The sequence below is a fragment of the Arvicola amphibius genome, chromosome 12 (assembly GCF_903992535.2).
Source record: "Arvicola amphibius chromosome 12, mArvAmp1.2, whole genome shotgun sequence".
In the NCBI taxonomy this organism is placed as follows: domain Eukaryota; kingdom Metazoa; phylum Chordata; class Mammalia; order Rodentia; family Cricetidae; genus Arvicola; species Arvicola amphibius.
Genome location: NC_052058.2, coordinates 110,256,147 through 110,272,808, shown reverse-complemented (window position 1 = coordinate 110,272,808; position 16,662 = coordinate 110,256,147). Strand labels below are relative to the sequence as shown.

General features: G+C 44.9%; 1 protein-coding gene and 1 long non-coding RNA gene across 2 annotated transcripts in view; one reads left to right on the top strand and one right to left on the bottom strand.

Annotated features, from left to right (window-relative positions):
- Positions 1-2,587: 2,587 nt before the first annotated feature.
- Positions 2,588-9,758, bottom strand: LOC119827470. Its single transcript, XR_005287679.1, has 4 exons — positions 8,313-9,758; positions 6,170-6,231; positions 4,130-4,192; positions 2,588-4,035 (listed from the first exon to the last, which is right to left on the bottom strand). It is a non-coding gene; the product is annotated as an uncharacterized LOC119827470 (long non-coding RNA).
- Positions 9,456-16,662, top strand: part of Kdsr (3-ketodihydrosphingosine reductase) — a 45,389-nt gene continuing 38,182 nt past the window's right edge. Inside the window, 5 exon segments of the mRNA XM_038349190.2 lie at positions 9,456-9,661; positions 9,844-9,845; positions 14,192-14,246; positions 14,249-14,274; positions 16,553-16,609. Of these exon segments, the coding sequence (XP_038205118.1) occupies positions 9,550-9,661; positions 9,844-9,845; positions 14,192-14,246; positions 14,249-14,274; positions 16,553-16,609 (252 nt within the window). The 5' untranslated portion in view covers positions 9,456-9,549.

Sequence of the window (16,662 nt, the reverse complement as noted above, 5' to 3'; positions counted from 1 at the left end):
GTTTAGCCCCAGCACCCAAATGGTAGCTCGTTACCATCAATCCATAGTCACACATGTTGCACATAAATGCATCAATTCAGAATACTCACACAAATGCAACAAATCTTTTGAAAAATAAAATTCAAATGTAATATTTCAAGGTGGGCTAGGTCAAGAGATCCTGCAGTGTCTTGTGGTTTGAGCTACTAACAGTGGTTTTTAGGAACTTGCTTGATTGGTTGGAACTGAATTTGGTAGTGGATACTCTAAACTCCAATGACATAATATAAAAACAAGTACTCAAGAACTTTAGGGACTAGAAAGCTGGAGGAAATGTCAATGCCACCCACAATGGCTTTATAATCTAGGGAGAAGACTCAGAAACCTACATCAAAGCTTAGATAGGTAAAAGGAAAAATAAAGTATATGACTAAGGCAAATAAATCAATTTAGAGTATAAGAAAGTGTATGGTAACTTAGATTATTTCAATCTGCATTGTACTTCAAACAGCCCAAAATACTGTGAGCCAGGAACTTCAGACTGATTTCTCTGTGATCACTTGTAGTCCTTATACAGTTGCCTGTAGCAATGGAATAGCCAAACTGAAACTTGAAGTTGGCCAGGCAGCTCTCTCCATGAAGAGTTCTCCATGTCTGTGATCTTTCCAAACACTCTGGCCTGAGTTTCCACACAGTGGTGGCCTGAGAGAAGTCATTACTAGGTGGTTGCTATGACTGAAAGTTGCCAAGCAAGTACACCATACAGCAAAGTGGTACTGTACCACCTTCACCAGCTAGACTCAAAAGTCACTGTCACCATACTCTTGGTTGAAGTTGTCACAGAAGCTCACCCAGTGTCAAATGGATAGAACAAGGGTCCCTTCCTCCTATCACCAGAAAGAATGCCAAGGTTACATGAGAAAAATATGGATTGGAAACACTGATGGGCTTCCTAATCACATGTAACATGAAATGTGTTTGTGATGCATCTTAGCAAAAATATGTATCTGAACCTAATCTGCCAGTAGACCTGATTGCTGAATCTACTGGGAAGAGAACACAAGGAACTAATCAGTCAAAATAGGTGGGCTATTCTACAGAAAATTAGCTTGTTTCTCCAATAAGACAGTGTTGGGTGTATATGTTGGTGGGGGGGGGGGTAGTGATTCTCACACTCTTACATTTTAGCTACAATTCAAGACAGCAGAATATTTGAACCTTGAGTGGACCCTAGTTTATAAAATGGGAAGATAGAACTGGAAAGGTCTGAATGTGTTGGTAGGTAACATTATGGAACTGCGAGTTCTCAGATGTGATGCTGCTGCTGCTCTGGAGTCTGTGCTGGTGAGGGTCCTTTCTTTTAAAAGGCTCATGCTGAACTTTGTAGGTGAGGAATGAGACCTGAATTACAATAATGTTATTTCAAAATTGGTATGTAAAAAACACTGTCTCAGACATAGACCTCTCTAAAGCAAGTGTGGTTCAACAAGACTGGAAGATTTTGAAGAGGGAGCTTGATGCTTGACTGAATGTTGGCATTGCCTATACACTTAGCACCAGGGTGTGAATAATCTGAACAAGTCCATGACTGTCCTCCCCACATGCAACTGAACACCATTCTATTCTGAAAGCCAAGGCACCGAATACAGAAATTTCTTGGAAGTTGCCACAACAGTAGAATTTAATCCCAATCCAAAGATGTCTATAAAATTGTCAGTGCATTCTTAAATGCTTGAGATGGCAATGTAAATACACAAAACATATCCATTTGTGAAAAGTCTAGAATATTATCAAAAATTCTATAACTGAAAATGTCAGGGTGATAGTTCTATAGGGATGGAGTAATAAAGACACAAGTACAATGCACTCCTGTCAGCAGCTGTTGATCTCCAAAGGGACGTGTAAACATGCACAAGGAGAAAGTACTAGTTTCCCCAGATTTCTGCTCTGTTTCAGTAGAGGACAGAGAATTAACCTTTGACTTTTTTTTCTGTAGCTGTTAACTGAACCTTCCATAAGTTTTAGACACTCCTGTTGGAAATGCAGGTTCCAATTTTCAAATTACATAGGGGAAGAATTTATAGTTACATGTGATCACTAAATCCAGGTCTGTTATGCTGGAGAAAAGTTGTTAGACTTGTTTAGACCTCTACTCCCTCAAAATACTCTACCAAGTCCAAGAGGCAGTGTTAATTACAGACCACAAGGAAGTTCCCCTGTGGGTCAGGAGGAGTGAGGGCAGCTGGATCACAACTCCCCCCCCCCATTTTATTTTTAAACTGTGCCTGTCTTTGGCTGGAATACCTTACCTGTCGTGGGGAATAGCCCTTTAATATTCCCTGTCTTAGGTGGCATCCTGTCCCCAAAGTGATATAGGAGGGTCATCTGTCTATGTGTTACTTTCATTGGTTAATAAAGAAACTGCCTTGGCCTTTTGATAGGACAGCAGCTTAGATAGGTGGGGTAGACCAAACAGAATGCTGGAAGAAAGAAAGAGTCAGGCAGACACCATGCTTCTCCTACCCAAGACAGACTGTGGTTAGACTCATGCCGGTAAGCCACGGTCAAGTGGCAATACACATTAATAGAAATGTGGGAATTAGCTAGTAAGAGGCTAGAGCTAATGGGCCAGGCAGTGTTGAAATGAATACAATTTGTGTGTTGTTATTTCGGGTATAAAGCTAGCCATGCGGGAGCCAGGCGGGACAAAAAGCAGGCCTGCTCGCATTATCACTATACCAAAGTATTGCCCATCCGTGGCTAACCAGACACATAGCCCTAAACCAAGTATGGCCAGGACTGACAGTGCCAATGAGCTAGACCAGCACTGCAACCATCTAGCATGCACTAACTGGGTGGTAAAATTAACAAAAGCAGTATTCCAAACCCCTCTCATATGACAGTTGAGTTCCATAACAGTAGCAGAAGCATGCAATACAGTGCCATGAGTAATGCACATAACATGATAAAAGCTGGTACATGTTAGCAGTTGAAAAGTCCAGACAGTTCACTTGCTTCTGAACCAGAGCCACTTGTTGGTTCAAGGTCAATATGCCCAGTTGAATATGTCCATTAAGATCATTTTGAATGTCCAAAGCATTGCTGACTCTTTTAGCTAGCTGGTTGACAGTCTCAGGGGCCTGCACAGTCTGGGAACTTCTGCCGATCTTCTATGGTTCAGCACTTGTTGCCATATTTGCTGATACTCCTGACATCATCATGGTGTCCCCCAGGCAAGGCACCGACTGGGCCAGGGCAACATACCTTTTGCCACAGCCATCTATCAAAACTCTGCTCCAGCTGCCTTCCGGCCCCAGACACGCTCTCTCTCGGTCCAAACTGCTGCATGGAGCGGAGAGAACTCAGGGAAGCAGGCTCGCTGCTCCTGCTCCAGAACCATTGAAGGGGCCCCACTTTAACAATCTTTTAGGGAATTTGGGTGTTGTCAACCTGTCTGGCTACTTCCTGCTGAGCAGAGGTGCTGCATTCTTGCAGGGGGGTATTTTACATCAACATTTCAGGGGGGTCTCCGTGATTCAAACCACATAAATTTGCAATGAATCCACAGGTTCTCATCCTCTGTGGAGACAAAAGCAGAACCTCTTTTCCAAAGCATTAAATCCTTAGGCCCATATTTTAAAGTCAAAATACCTTTCTTAGCAGTTCCCAGAATCAAATGTCTTTCTCCAGTACAGAACACAAAAGACAACACAATCAATACAATAACATACATCTGTACACTTTCTATCTTTTGGGGGCCCTCAATTCACCCTCCTGTCTCCTCTTTATTAGTTCCCTACTGGCCAGTCTTCCAGAGGGCATCCCTCAAAGCATCTCTGGGGATGAAGAAACACATACTCCTTTTAATCTGACTTGGCTTGTTCCCAGTCTGCAACATTTAAACCCCCTCCTGTACAAAATCTCCTGCTGACTTCCTTGTTACTTCCGTGCCTTGTTGCTGTAGGAGTTTCAGTTACTTTTTGAGACCTTTCAATTCACCCTCCCACCTCTTCTTTATACTTGCTAGTCTTTTGGAGGATATCCCTCAGAGTATCTCTGTGGATGAAAAAAAAAAAAAAACACATTACCTTCCCCAGTATGCTTCTCAATTTAGCCTGCAGACGGAGTGACCCCGTTCACATATACCCACTTTCCAGATCTTGATGGGACCTCCACTTGCTGCAGTGATTCTGCCAGTCTCTCTTCTGAAGATCTGTCAGGGGAAGTGAGGGTAGCTGGATCACAACAGCCAACCTAGCCAAAATCTATAGCTTTCCAATAATGAGAGACCTTGTTTCAAAGCAATCAGGCAGATAGTGGTAGGGGAAGACACTCTTCCTATGGCATTCACTTGTGTGCCTGTGCCCTTGCATACTGCAAACACATGCATGTATTATACATTAAGAAAAATACTTGCCAAGGAGTGTACTCAGTTCTTCCCCAGACTCATGCTCTTACCAGTTCCTCTGGGGCTTAGCCTGTAAGTGCAGGAATACAGCAGCTGAGGTCAGAGAATGGTGACTCCAACCATCAGACAACCAATACTTCTGTGAGAGGAGACCCATGTCCCCATTTCTGCCTGCAAAGTTCCTTCTCTCTTACTGCTCTGGAAGCCACTTAGCTTAATCTCTTCAGTGATCGCTGAGGCAAGAGAGAGCTAAGAGACAGGAGAGTATTTTCTAGACAATTACTCTTTGTTTATATGAGGCAAGAGAGCATAACACCCTGGCTGCCTTCTTATGGGGAAAAAATACACAGAGAAAAACAATTATTTTAATAAACCCTACCAAACAAATATTGTGAAGTTATTTCAAGAAAATGTCATGAGGAAAGTCTTGGACCAAAATGTAATGGCAATTATCTCTGAATAATAAAATGAATTGATTTGTTTTGTTCTTCGTTTCTAAATTTCTTGAAGTATTGTTTATGTTCTTTTTATTATGGTTAAAAAAAAGTATGTTATGGAATTTACCTTGCAGTCATTTGGAAGTGTGTGATTCAGTGGCCCTAAGAATATTCAGTAGTGTTCAGCCCTCAGTATTAATCTTGTCTCTGACTTTCTCATTATCCCCTGCCACTCTCAGCTCCTGGTCACCTTTATTTCACTGTTTTTTATGAATCTGTCTGCATCGTGCTAAATGAAATGAGTCAGACACCTAAGACCACTTGTATATTTGGTCCTTGATGTCCAGCTTGTTTCAGCAAGCACAATGTTTTCAGGATTTCATTATCTTCTAAGACTCATTAATATCCCACTTTGAGAATAACTGGTTTGTCTGTCATTTGTTACTAGACTTTTGGAGCTTCTCTAGCTTTGTCGTCAACACTGATGTGTAGGCATCCGTCTGAGTTCCCGTTCAGCTGTTCCACGTCCATCCCCAGCAGTAGATCTTGTGGGTCACTTGGTAATTCTGTGTTCAACCTTTCGGCGATACTCTAAGCTGTCATACACTAGCGACATCATTTTACATTCCAGCCAGCAAAGCATGAGCGTTCTACTCTCTTCATTCTTGCCAACATGTTATTGTCCTTGTTGCTTTGTTATAGACACCATGATGAGTATGAAGTGAGTTTTTATTTTTAACAACAGAAGAAGCCAATTAATAGTTTACAGCAACCGAGAATGAGGCGGTAACGTGTGTCTGGGTAGTGGCAACAGGAACGTAGCCCCCTATGAGCTTCTGGTCTTCCTAGTCCATTTTAAGACAATTTTTACTAGTTTTTTCTTTTGTGTTCTAAGATTTTTAAATGTTTTTAAAAAACATTGTCTTAAAATATATGCTGACTGTTTTTATTGTCTCATTTAATCTTGTGCCAAAGCTAGACTCTGATCTGCTCAGTCAGCCTAGCTGGGTCTCGCAGCTCTTTCTAAACTGGAAGCATGTACAGTGCTGGCACAGCGCAGCTTGTGCCTGAGGCTTCTGTAGGCCAGATTCATGGAATCACTACCCATACACATTTCTGTCCTATCTTTCAGAAAAGAACCTGCAGGCTGTGTGCAAGGTGGGGCGATTTAGGACTCATTCAACTAAGAAGTCATGTAGGATTTTTAAAATTGTTCTTGAATTTAAGAGTAAGTGCCTATGCTCACCGCCGCACACCTTCTGTAATTGGGTCTAGATTCTGACCATGTTTATCTTACCTTTTATGTAATTCAAATGGTGAAATTTGAGGACAATAAAAATCATACCTGGATTTCAAAATACCTAAGAAGAGAAGCCATCTGGAATCTTGAGGGAGGAAGGATGTTTGCTGTCAAAGACAAGGAGTGTATGCAGCTGTTAATACCTTCATTTGGCAATCAAAACAAGGCATCATTCTTGGTAGCCTGATAGCTAAACTGTAACTCCTTATACATGTCATCAAAGTTCCCCAGAATTTCATTATTCGGTTCTGGGATCTGACCTGATGCCCCAGAACTTAATATATTTAGACACTGAATATTTCATTATTTTCTTTGGTTAATTGTATTAGATGCCAGGATGAGTGAAGACCATTCTCTGGTTTTAGAAAATGAAAGGACGCTAGGGGCCAGGGACATTTCCTCTCTGTTCTCTGACTTTCCAGTGGAATAAACTGACAAAAAGTAAGGAAAGTGCACAGGAAAGAGCATCAAACCGTCAGCATGGAAGCCAAGGTCCGGGGATGCGGTTGCCCACTAGCCCCAGGGAGGGGAGGGGTGGGACGGAGACTTTGAGGAGCTGTGAATTATTACCGGGCAAACAAGACCTTGAATGAGCCCAAAGAGATGCATACTGCCCTATAATGGAAGTCTGTCCAGATAGGGTTATACTCCTCAGCCTTTCCCAGAGTCAAAGGATTATGTTCCCCTTTGCAATCTGTTCTAAACACAGATAAAGTTTCAGAGGCTCTTTCTCCTTGTAGATAAGCCGACAATAAGATTCTCTTTACAGCAAATGGAGGCCACCACAGAAAACTACACTGGACACATGTAGAGATCAATATCATGGGGAGCCCATCCCAATCGATACATATACATCACAGCTCCTGCAACATCAGGGAGCATCATGGGAGAGGGGACAGGAAGATTATAAGAGCCATAATACCTGGAAGTGTGCTGTGAAACAGTCTAGCATAGGAAGGACTGCATAAACAAGACCTGGACAACAGCAGTGTTGGCAGGCATGCCAGTGAGGAAGTGGGGATGATTTAGGGGTCATCCCCGCCCTGGACAAAGAACTACAGGCAACTAGTGACTGCTGAAAGAGGGTGAATTCTCAGATCCCAGGGATGGACCCCCCAGTTAGTTTTCCAATTCAAAATAGGCTTGAAACACCCACAAACAACAAAAATGGCCTCAGCAGGTTGTGTTTATAGATCTGTGAATACATAATATATAACTAATAATCAGAGAAGAAGCTATTAATCCCAGAGGGGGAACATGGAAGGAACTTGGGGGAAGGGACTTGAGAGGGGCTGGAGGGATAAAAGGGAAGGGGAAAGTGATATATTTTAATTAAAAATCTATTTTAAAAATCCTTTCATTGAATACCATGCCAAAGGTGCCGTGACATTTTTTTTTCAAGTATGTTCTACACCCCAGAACAGTCCGGTGGGAACCTGTCAACCCAAAGTGGTATAATCCTGCCAGTTGTTTTGGTTATGTGGTCATGATGAACTGTAACTGGATATAGCAAGAGCCTAATTTGGGGTCATGCATTACCAGTTTGCTTAAAGAGGGAGTTCCACCATATTGACATCTTTCAGTCAAGGCTAATGGTGAGGTCCCAATCAAAATTCTGGATATGAAAGTGCAGGTGAGTTTGCTTGGTTGGTAACAGTCTAACCACATTGCCAGCGTTGGACTCCTCTCTCAGGAAACAAAACAATAGCAACAACAGAAGAGTCAAAAGATTGGGGCTCATTGCTGGATTCTGGCTCTGTCATGACCAAAGGTAGCTGGCAGAACATACCTAGCTTGAGTCTTTCTGGGTCTCCCAGGGAGGCTGGTTACAGCAATACACCTAGCCAGGAACTACAACAGCAGCTTTGTGTTTGAGAACCCAGACTACCTTGTACTCTGCCTGGCCTATTCTGCTCTGTGTCTTGACCCTGTGATAAACATAACCACAAGTGTAACAGCTTTCTGGAGCTCTGGAGGTTGTCCAGCAAACTTCCCTTCAGTAGAAGGGTTTGGGCACCCTTGAACTTACAACTAGTTTTAGAAGTTCAGGAGACTACTGTGTCCTCAAATCTATCAGGTTAATCCCACGCACTGAGATCAATGAGAGAAAAAGATCAATTCCTTTTGCTGTTTGTAAACACAACTACATTTCTCTTTAAAAACAAAGTTAGTAAACAAAAATACGTACCTTACCCCCTTCCCCCAAAAGAAGTATCCAGCGGAAAGATTTTAGTAATACAGAGGATAAGAAGTCTTGGAGTGTAGGGTGAGAAAGTCTGGAACTCTGAGCTTAAGAAGACTTGCATAAGAGCCAGCAATTGACCTGGGTCTCAACACAGTAACAAAAATGTGCACGTGCACCCACACACAAACATTCACACACGTGCTGTATACGAAGTTATACACTGCCGTAGAGTTTACTAAATTAATCCAGTGAGTGTGATGGTGGTAGTGAGGGCCATGCACACTAGTGGAGGCCAGAGGACAACCTCCAGGAGTCTTCTCTCATGTGGGCCGCAGGGTGGTCACACATCTTCAGGTTTCATAGCCAGAGTCCCGACATGTTGAGCCCAGGAGCAGGGTTGTTCGAACGTTTGTTTTGGGAGGAGGGGTGGTGAGCAAAAGGTGATGAATGAAATAAATGTGATCCAGCCTACAGTAGGATACTACCGGCAGAAAAAGAAATTAAATTCTGTTAGGCATACTAAAGAAGAAACTTTAAAGCTTTATGCTAAGTCAAAGAAGCCAGCACAACAAATGGCATATTATTAGAACTCCATTTGTATTAATAGGCGAATCCAGAGACAGCTCTGTGATTGCCTATGACTGGGCACGATTTAAGAGAAAATGGGGTGGGTGTAACTGCCAATGATTACAGGAGTTCTGTGGTGGTCGACAAATTGATTGTGGCCATAGTTAGACACTCTCTATACTAAAACCACGTTAAATCGGTGAATCGTATGTTCCGGTACGCGAATTAAATCTCTGCCACCACGGCTTGTTTTCGATTGTATCTGCCTTGGTAACAAGGTGAACACTGTCCTCAGTCAGCACAACCCCAAGTCAAGGCGCACAGCGAAAGTAAACCCTGACCATTTTCTCAGTGCTCCAGGAATATACGAACTGGAATCTCGGATTTCAGAGTGGAATCACGGGAATCTTTGCACGAGACAAGATCCGGAGATCCGAAAGCCGCCGTTTGCAAACCTCCCGCGACGTTGGCGGGAGGGCCCACGGTACCCATACGGAGCCTGCGCAGCCGAGTCCCGACGCTGGGGGGCGCGGACCCAAAAGCCAGTCCGACGGCGGAGGCCGCCCCGCCCCGGCTCCTCCTCTTCCCCTCGCCGCCGTCCCGCCCTCGCCCGCAAACCCAAACACTCCGTGAGCTAGTGCGCGTGATCTGCCTGTGGTCGTTTGGACGAGAGATGCTGCTGCTGGCGGCCGCCGGCCTCGTGGCCTTCGTGCTGCTCCTCTACATGGTGTCGCCGCTCATCAGCCCCAAGCCCCTCGCGCTGCCCGGTGCGCACGTAGTGGTGAGTGGCCTCCTGTTGCTCTTGCTCGGGGCTGCTTGGCGGACTTGGGCCACCGAGGCCACGGTCCTTGGAAGGGGTAGTCGAGTGGGAAGGCTCACCTGCTGCCGCCACCCCGGCACTGCCCTACCCTTCCTTGCCTCAGGAACCCGCCCACGGCGGCGCCAGGCTCCTCCCTGGGCTGCAGAGCAGTGCCACCGAGAAGGCGCCCGCCCAGTTCCCGGGGCTCTGGGGCTCTGTGCTGCTCGCTCATCAGCGGAACTGTTTGGGTCTTCAGTTCTCCTGATGAGTCAGTCCACTGGGAGACTGAGAAACTTTGCCAAGGACACAGCGGTCGGTGGCTGGCAGGATGAGGGCGCGAATCCGAGTGGGAGCAGCCACTGCCAGGGAGTCCTAAGCAGCAAGGAAGGGTCCAGGCCTCTGGGACTGGCCCTGGAAGCTGAGACTGGAGGGTGGCATGTGCAGGTGACCAAGGGCCAGAGGGTTCTAGGAAGTGACACTTCTGAGGGTGGCCTGGCAGCTTGGGCCAGCAGGCTTGTCTCTGAGCTCAGCCGCGGGAGCCTTGCTGATTGCTGCTCCAATATAATCCTTTACCGTCTTTCTGGAGTCTAAAGGATGAGCTAACCAGCTTAGTTAGGGTATTAAGATGGAAGGAGACATACATGAGTAGTTTGGTTTGTTTCTGGCCGGAAGCTCGCACAGTCCTAATGTGCAGGCTTAGTTATGTCCCTTCCCCCAAGTTCAACCCTGGCCATGTCTTGTATGGACCGCAAAACCTGAGGCACACTGAGGCAAGGAGTTGTGAATAAGGGCAGATAGTTTCTAAACTGGTACCATGCATCCCCTGAGTGTCCATAGATGGCTTACGTGAATGTAGCCAACTGAGTTCTCACTCCACTGATACGGTGGCTATTTATTTTAGTGTGCTTTATCCCATACACGGGTTTGTGGGTGACAACATGTGTTTCCATTCATTTATCCTTTGTAAAATCATTAGTTTTTCCCAGCTGCTGCTGTGCATGATGTGGAAGGAGTTAGTAAAAAGAGAAAGCCAGACTTTATAATCATGCCAAGTTTTGAAGTTTTACATCCACAAGAGAACTGCTTCAAAATCATGACTAAAGAGGTTACATTTAAGGGCCGGGGAAATAGCTCAGTTGGTACAATGCTTGCCAGTGCATCAGGTCCCGAGTTAAAGCCCCCAGCATCCAGACGGACACTGGGCCTATGTCTGTAACTCCAGCACCAGGAGGTCACAGCACGGGGCCAAGATCTGTGGAGGTCACTGATCAGCTTGCCTGTACACACGAGTGGGTTCCAGGTTCAGTGAGAACCCTGTCTCAAAAGTTAAGGTAGGAGGTGTGTGAAGAAACATTAGGCATTAACCCTTGACCTCTGCACAGGTGTGCCTACATCCACACCAAACTGAATTATCTCACAACTTGTGCTTGCAAAGAGTAGCTCAACTAGGGGCAAGGAAGAAGAGCCAAAGTCAGAATGAAACTTTTTTTTTTTTTTCGAGACAGGGTTTCTCTGTGGCTTTGGAGCCTGTCCTGGAACTAGCTCTTGTAGACCGGGCTGGTCTCGAACTCACAGAGATCCGCCTGCCTCTGCCTCCCGAGTGCTGGGATTAAAGGCGTGCGCCACCACCGCCCGGCTCAGAATGAAACTTTTGACCAACATTTACAAGGTACTTTTAACTAACCTTGATATGTCCTTCTGTCCCACTTCCCATCACTTTCACGGGTTAGGTAATGGCTGTTTAATAGACAATAAGATCTTATTCAGCATCCTATTTTTAGTACAAAACATTATATATTTATATATATATAATAATCTCTATGCCACAAAATGTATGTATATCACTATAAATTATGTGACGTGGCACGAATTATGCATATGAGTCACCATCTGCCTTTTTTTAAATAACCTGAAAATAAAAAAAATGTGATTTAGTTGCGACATATTATCAGGAGAGGAAGCCATACCCTCTATACTGTCCACCTGTGTGTCAGCATGAAACAGCCGTTACCCTACACTGTCTACCTGTGTGTCAGCGTGAACAGCCTTACCCCACTCTCCACCTCTGTGTCAGCGTGAACAGCCTACCCTCCACTGTCCAACTGTGTGTCAGCGTGAACAGCCTTACCCTACACTGTCCAACTGTGTGTCAGCGTGAACAGCCGCACCTTCCACCTGTGTGTCAGCATGAACCACTTGTACTTAATTGTAGGACAGTTCCATAGGCTGCCGCTTGGTCGCTGCGGTGAAGGCTGTGCCAGTCTCTCGCCCTTAGGTGCTTGTTTCAGTGTTCATTCAGTCATTTTTGGATGACCGAGAGTAGTGCTACCAGCAGCAGGCGGGCTCATAGTGCCAGTAGTGAGAGCTGTGTGCTGTGAGAAGGGATCATTTGAATGGGATTCGCAGCTGATTGGTTAAGAGGGAATGTAAGGAAGGAAAATTAACTGTTACCTTAGTGCCCTCCACCCCACTTCTATTAACCAATTGTCGGACGATGACATTTAACATTTTCTCAGCCATGTGAAACCTCCGAATAGATCTCGTAGCATCCAGAACATCACAGTCTAGAGTTAGCCTAACTGCATTCTCACAGGTCAGTCAAGAAGTCGCTGGCTTGGCTAGAACATCATGTTTTATGCACGCTGATCTAAAACCCAGTTCTTACTCATGTTATGGACAGCTTTATAAGTTGCAGGGCATGGATCTTCTCATTTTCTTTTTCTTTTTTTTTTTTATGCACGCTGATCTAAAATCCAGTTCTTACTCCTGTTATGGACAGCTTTATAAGTTGTAGGATATGGGTCTTTAAGTTTTCTTTAAAGTGAATAAACTCTGTTGTGTCCTGAACTCCTGGCTGATTTTTTACACAATACTTTGGAGTGTAAAGGTTCTTGGTCACCTCATTTTTACTTCCATCAATTTACTGAACAATAAATAGGTATTTTTTCATGAGAATGGCAATTAGAGAATGTTCTGCAAATTAAGGAAAGTATGTCTTTAGTACCTGCTTGAGTGAGGGATGGTATTGTCAGTGATGGTGAGATGAACTGGTTTGGATTATCCACAAGGATCTGATAGCCCAGCCAGGAGCCAAGACATATCCAGATGCTATGAAAGGTACGTTTGGCAACAAACCAGGTAGGGACGTGTTAACTGAGTTCTGAGGGGACAGTAGGGGTGAGTTTGACATAGGGGTGCTCAACAGCTAAGGCAGCATTGTAACGCATGTGAGGACATTTAGAGGCCCTGCCAAACCCACGAAGACTGAATTTTAATAAACCCCAAAACAGCTCATAAAAATATCCTGATATCAAAGGCCACCTCAAGACAACATTTAGCCAAGGCAACGGGTATGTTTTTATAGTAATCCCTCAATAGACATTTGGTTAATTATCTACAAGTAAAATCTGTCCATTAGAATCAAGGTCAGGCTAAAGAGAAAATGAGGTATTCTCAAGTACACCGAGATACATATCTGGTCGGAGGGTTTCATGATGATATGAACATTATAGTGTGGGAAAGCTCTTTCTGCATAGCTTAAGAATAGTTAAAATACTTCACAGTATCCAAATGATGACTAGGTTTTGACCAGAGGGGGGATTTTGTTTTGTTTTTGAGACAGAATCTCACTATAAACCCTGCTGTTCTGGAATTCAGTATATAGACCAGAATGGGCTTGAATTCAGAGAGCTCTGCCCACCCCCTGCCTCCAGAGAGTACTAGGATTTAAGGTGTGCGCCACGATGTTCTGCCTGGCCTTGATAGGGCATTTTAAATGAAGTATTCTGAAGCCTTTTAGTTTTTCAGCTTTGATGGTGTGTAATACGCGTGCGTGCATCTTCGCTAGGGTCAGGCCCAGGGTTCTTGCCATGTTAGGCAGGAGAGCTCTACCACTGACCTTCGTCCTGTAACGTGTTTTCGTTAGACCTAGTCTGGTGTCGATGCGCAGTGAGGAAACTGAGATTCGTTTGCATTATAATCAGCAGCACTAGCGCATTCTTCTTAGCTATAATCGTTAGGGCACGTTTCTCGTGGTGACCTCAGATAATTCTAGATGGGCGGTTTGTAGCTCAGCAACTGGGAAACAGTCAAAGCAGGAGGCCTTGTGAAAGTATAAGCCCTTTCTTCTTGCACTATGCAAATGATAAATCTGGTAAGAAGAGGTTGTAGTTCTTGCGCGTTTTGTGGTTTGTTTTTTGTTTTCTGAGACAAGACCTCACGTAGTCCTTGTATCTTGAAAATGCCCATGCTGTGGTGTCAACCTTAAACTCATGATCACCTGTGAATACTGAGTGCTAGGCTTGTGGGTGAGCTGCCACCACATCCAGCTTGTAGATGAGTTTTTAAAACCCCTAATACAGTTATGCGTTAATGTTACATGGAGCTCAAACCCAGCGCCTCATGAATACGAGGCCTGCAGCTGAGCTACACTCCTACTGTTCCCATCGCAGATGCTTTAAGTAGGACTTTGTGCAGGTGCTAAGATGGTCTCATTGGTGTTCTTTGTAGGTCACAGGGCGGTTCCAGTGGCATCGGAAAGTGCATTGCTATCGAGTGCTTCAAACAAGGAGCGTTATAACTCTGGTTGCACGAAATGAGGTAAGTGGTATAGGGTCCCCAATGACTAACTTACTAACGCAGTGAGTTCAAGAGACTGTCCTGGTGCTCCACACCTGTGCTGGGACGCCTTCCTCCCTGATCTAAGGTGTGACTTCCGCACTATTGGTTCTTTGTATTGAGGCCAAGATCTCTCTGCTGAAGTGGATTACTGCCGTTGACATCCCAGGCACTATCATTCTAGGTAGCCCCGAACTGAGGGGGGAAATGAAGGCATTGTTAAGAAGCACATCTGGCAGAAGGCAAACAGATATGCTGGTGGTGGCAGCATTAGAAGTTGGTATGTGGGGTGCTTATCTATCGTTTCTCTCTGTAATTTGCTCTATGCATGAAGGCATCTTGTGGAGTCCCACATGCCCCAGGGAGTTTCATCCCTCCAAATATGTATAGCAATTAGTTTTTCCTGTTCTAACCAATTCAGGGGGCTGTTTTTCTTTATATTGGAGGTCCGTAGTCTTGCCAAAGCAGTGACTGAAAACCCTTCGTTCCTCTTCGGGGTCTGGGGATGGGGCAGTGGCATGGCTCTATGGTCGCAGCTCTGCGTGGCTTGTAGAAGACCTAGACAATTCTGTTGAACATGGAAATGAAAAGAGGGGCTTGGCACTTGCGTGCCTGGTTGGCTGAGTGCTTCCCTGGGGTGTGTGTCAACTCCAGGTAGAACTCAGCATGAAGTGCATGCCTATGACCCCAGCACTAGGGGTATACAGGCAGAAGGATCAGAAGTTCAAGGTCACCTTCATCTAGACAGCTAATTAGAGGCTAGCCTGGCCTACAGGAGACCCTTTAGGGAGAGGGAAGGGAAGGAAAATGAGCTGTGCTGCCTCTGCCTGGGCGATCAGCTGCCTAGGTAGGGGAAGGCCGGCCAGACAGGATCTCTGGAGAAAATACATGAAACTAATGACCCAGAATTAGGCTAAAATATCGAGTTTCTTTTTTAAAAAAGAAGAAAGTGGCTGGCTTGGTTATACACACTTTACAGTCCCCTAACATGAATGGAAACATGGGTGTAGTGCAATGCCACTGATGAGTTTTAACAAGATTATGATTTGGCATGAGAGCAGCGAAGGAGTGGGTACCCCAGCTAGCGGGTGGGAGGCCCGTACCCCAGATAGTGGGTGGGAGGCCGGTACCCCAGCTAGCGGGTGGGAGGCTGGTACCCCAGCTAACGGGTGGGAGGCCCATACCCCAGCTAGTGGGTGGTAGGCCGGTACCCCAGCTAGCGGGTGGGAGGCCGGTACCCAGCTAGCAGGTGGGAGGCCTGTACCCCAGATAGCAGGTGGGAGGCTGGTACCCCAGCTAGCGGGTGGGAGGCCCATACCCCAGCTAGCAGAAGCTCACACAGGGCAGTGTTGACTGAGTATATGGAGAGCTTTCTGACACGAAGACGTTCTTTAGATTTGCATATGATCTCTCCAGGTAAGTATGTACTGTCTGCAATCAGTCCCAGCATTCAATAGGAATGTATGATTTTGTTGTGACATTCGTGTTTGTAAACTTTGCTTGTCCCTTGAAGATGCCTCCCCCCCACCCCTTCATGAGACAGTCTCTATGTCATGCTAGCAGATTGTGGCCTTGTCTGACTTCTGATTGGCCTATCTCTACATCCTCTGGTCCTGTGTTACTCCAGGCTTGGTTTTAGCCTTGCTGGGTATTAATCCCAGGGCTTCCTGCGTGCTGGGACCTTCCCCCTTTGTTCTGTTACAGCTCTCAAATTATATTTAAATGTATGAAAAATTAAGGTTCTGTAAGCTTAGGTCTGTTTTTTTTTTTTGAAAATAACAAAACAAAATGGAGGACTTGGAAAAATTTCACAATGTTTTGAGTAACTCTGTAAGTTTGAGGAGTATTTTTGAAAGTACTAAGACGTGTATTATCCAGTCCTTTAAAAAAGTAATTGCTTCTTACTGTGTTCTTAAAGAGAGGAGGAAAATACTGATTTGCCTTACATAAGCCGTCACACACCTTTAACTCCCAGAACACTGTGTTGCTGTGTCTCTGTGTCCCTGCCAACTGCTGTTAGCAGCCATGGACGACCATCTACATGAGTGCTGTGAATTCGGATCTGAGTTCATTTACTTTTCTTCCATCTCTGTGATGAATTTAAAACTTGCTGTGACTTATCCATAGCGTCACATATTTTTCCTTTCTTTCTCAAGCCCATCGTTAGCTACTCTGGGTTATAGTATCTGTTCCAACAGTTACCTTTTCTTTCCTTTTTTAGCAAATGCAGACAGCATAATATTTTCTGTATTGCTTTTAGGACAAGCTGCTGCAGGCGAAGAAAGAAATTGAAAAGCACTCTATTAATGATAAACAGGTAAGGTGGAGCCTTAGGATTCATTTTCTATCCTGATTGACAGTTGTCTAAAG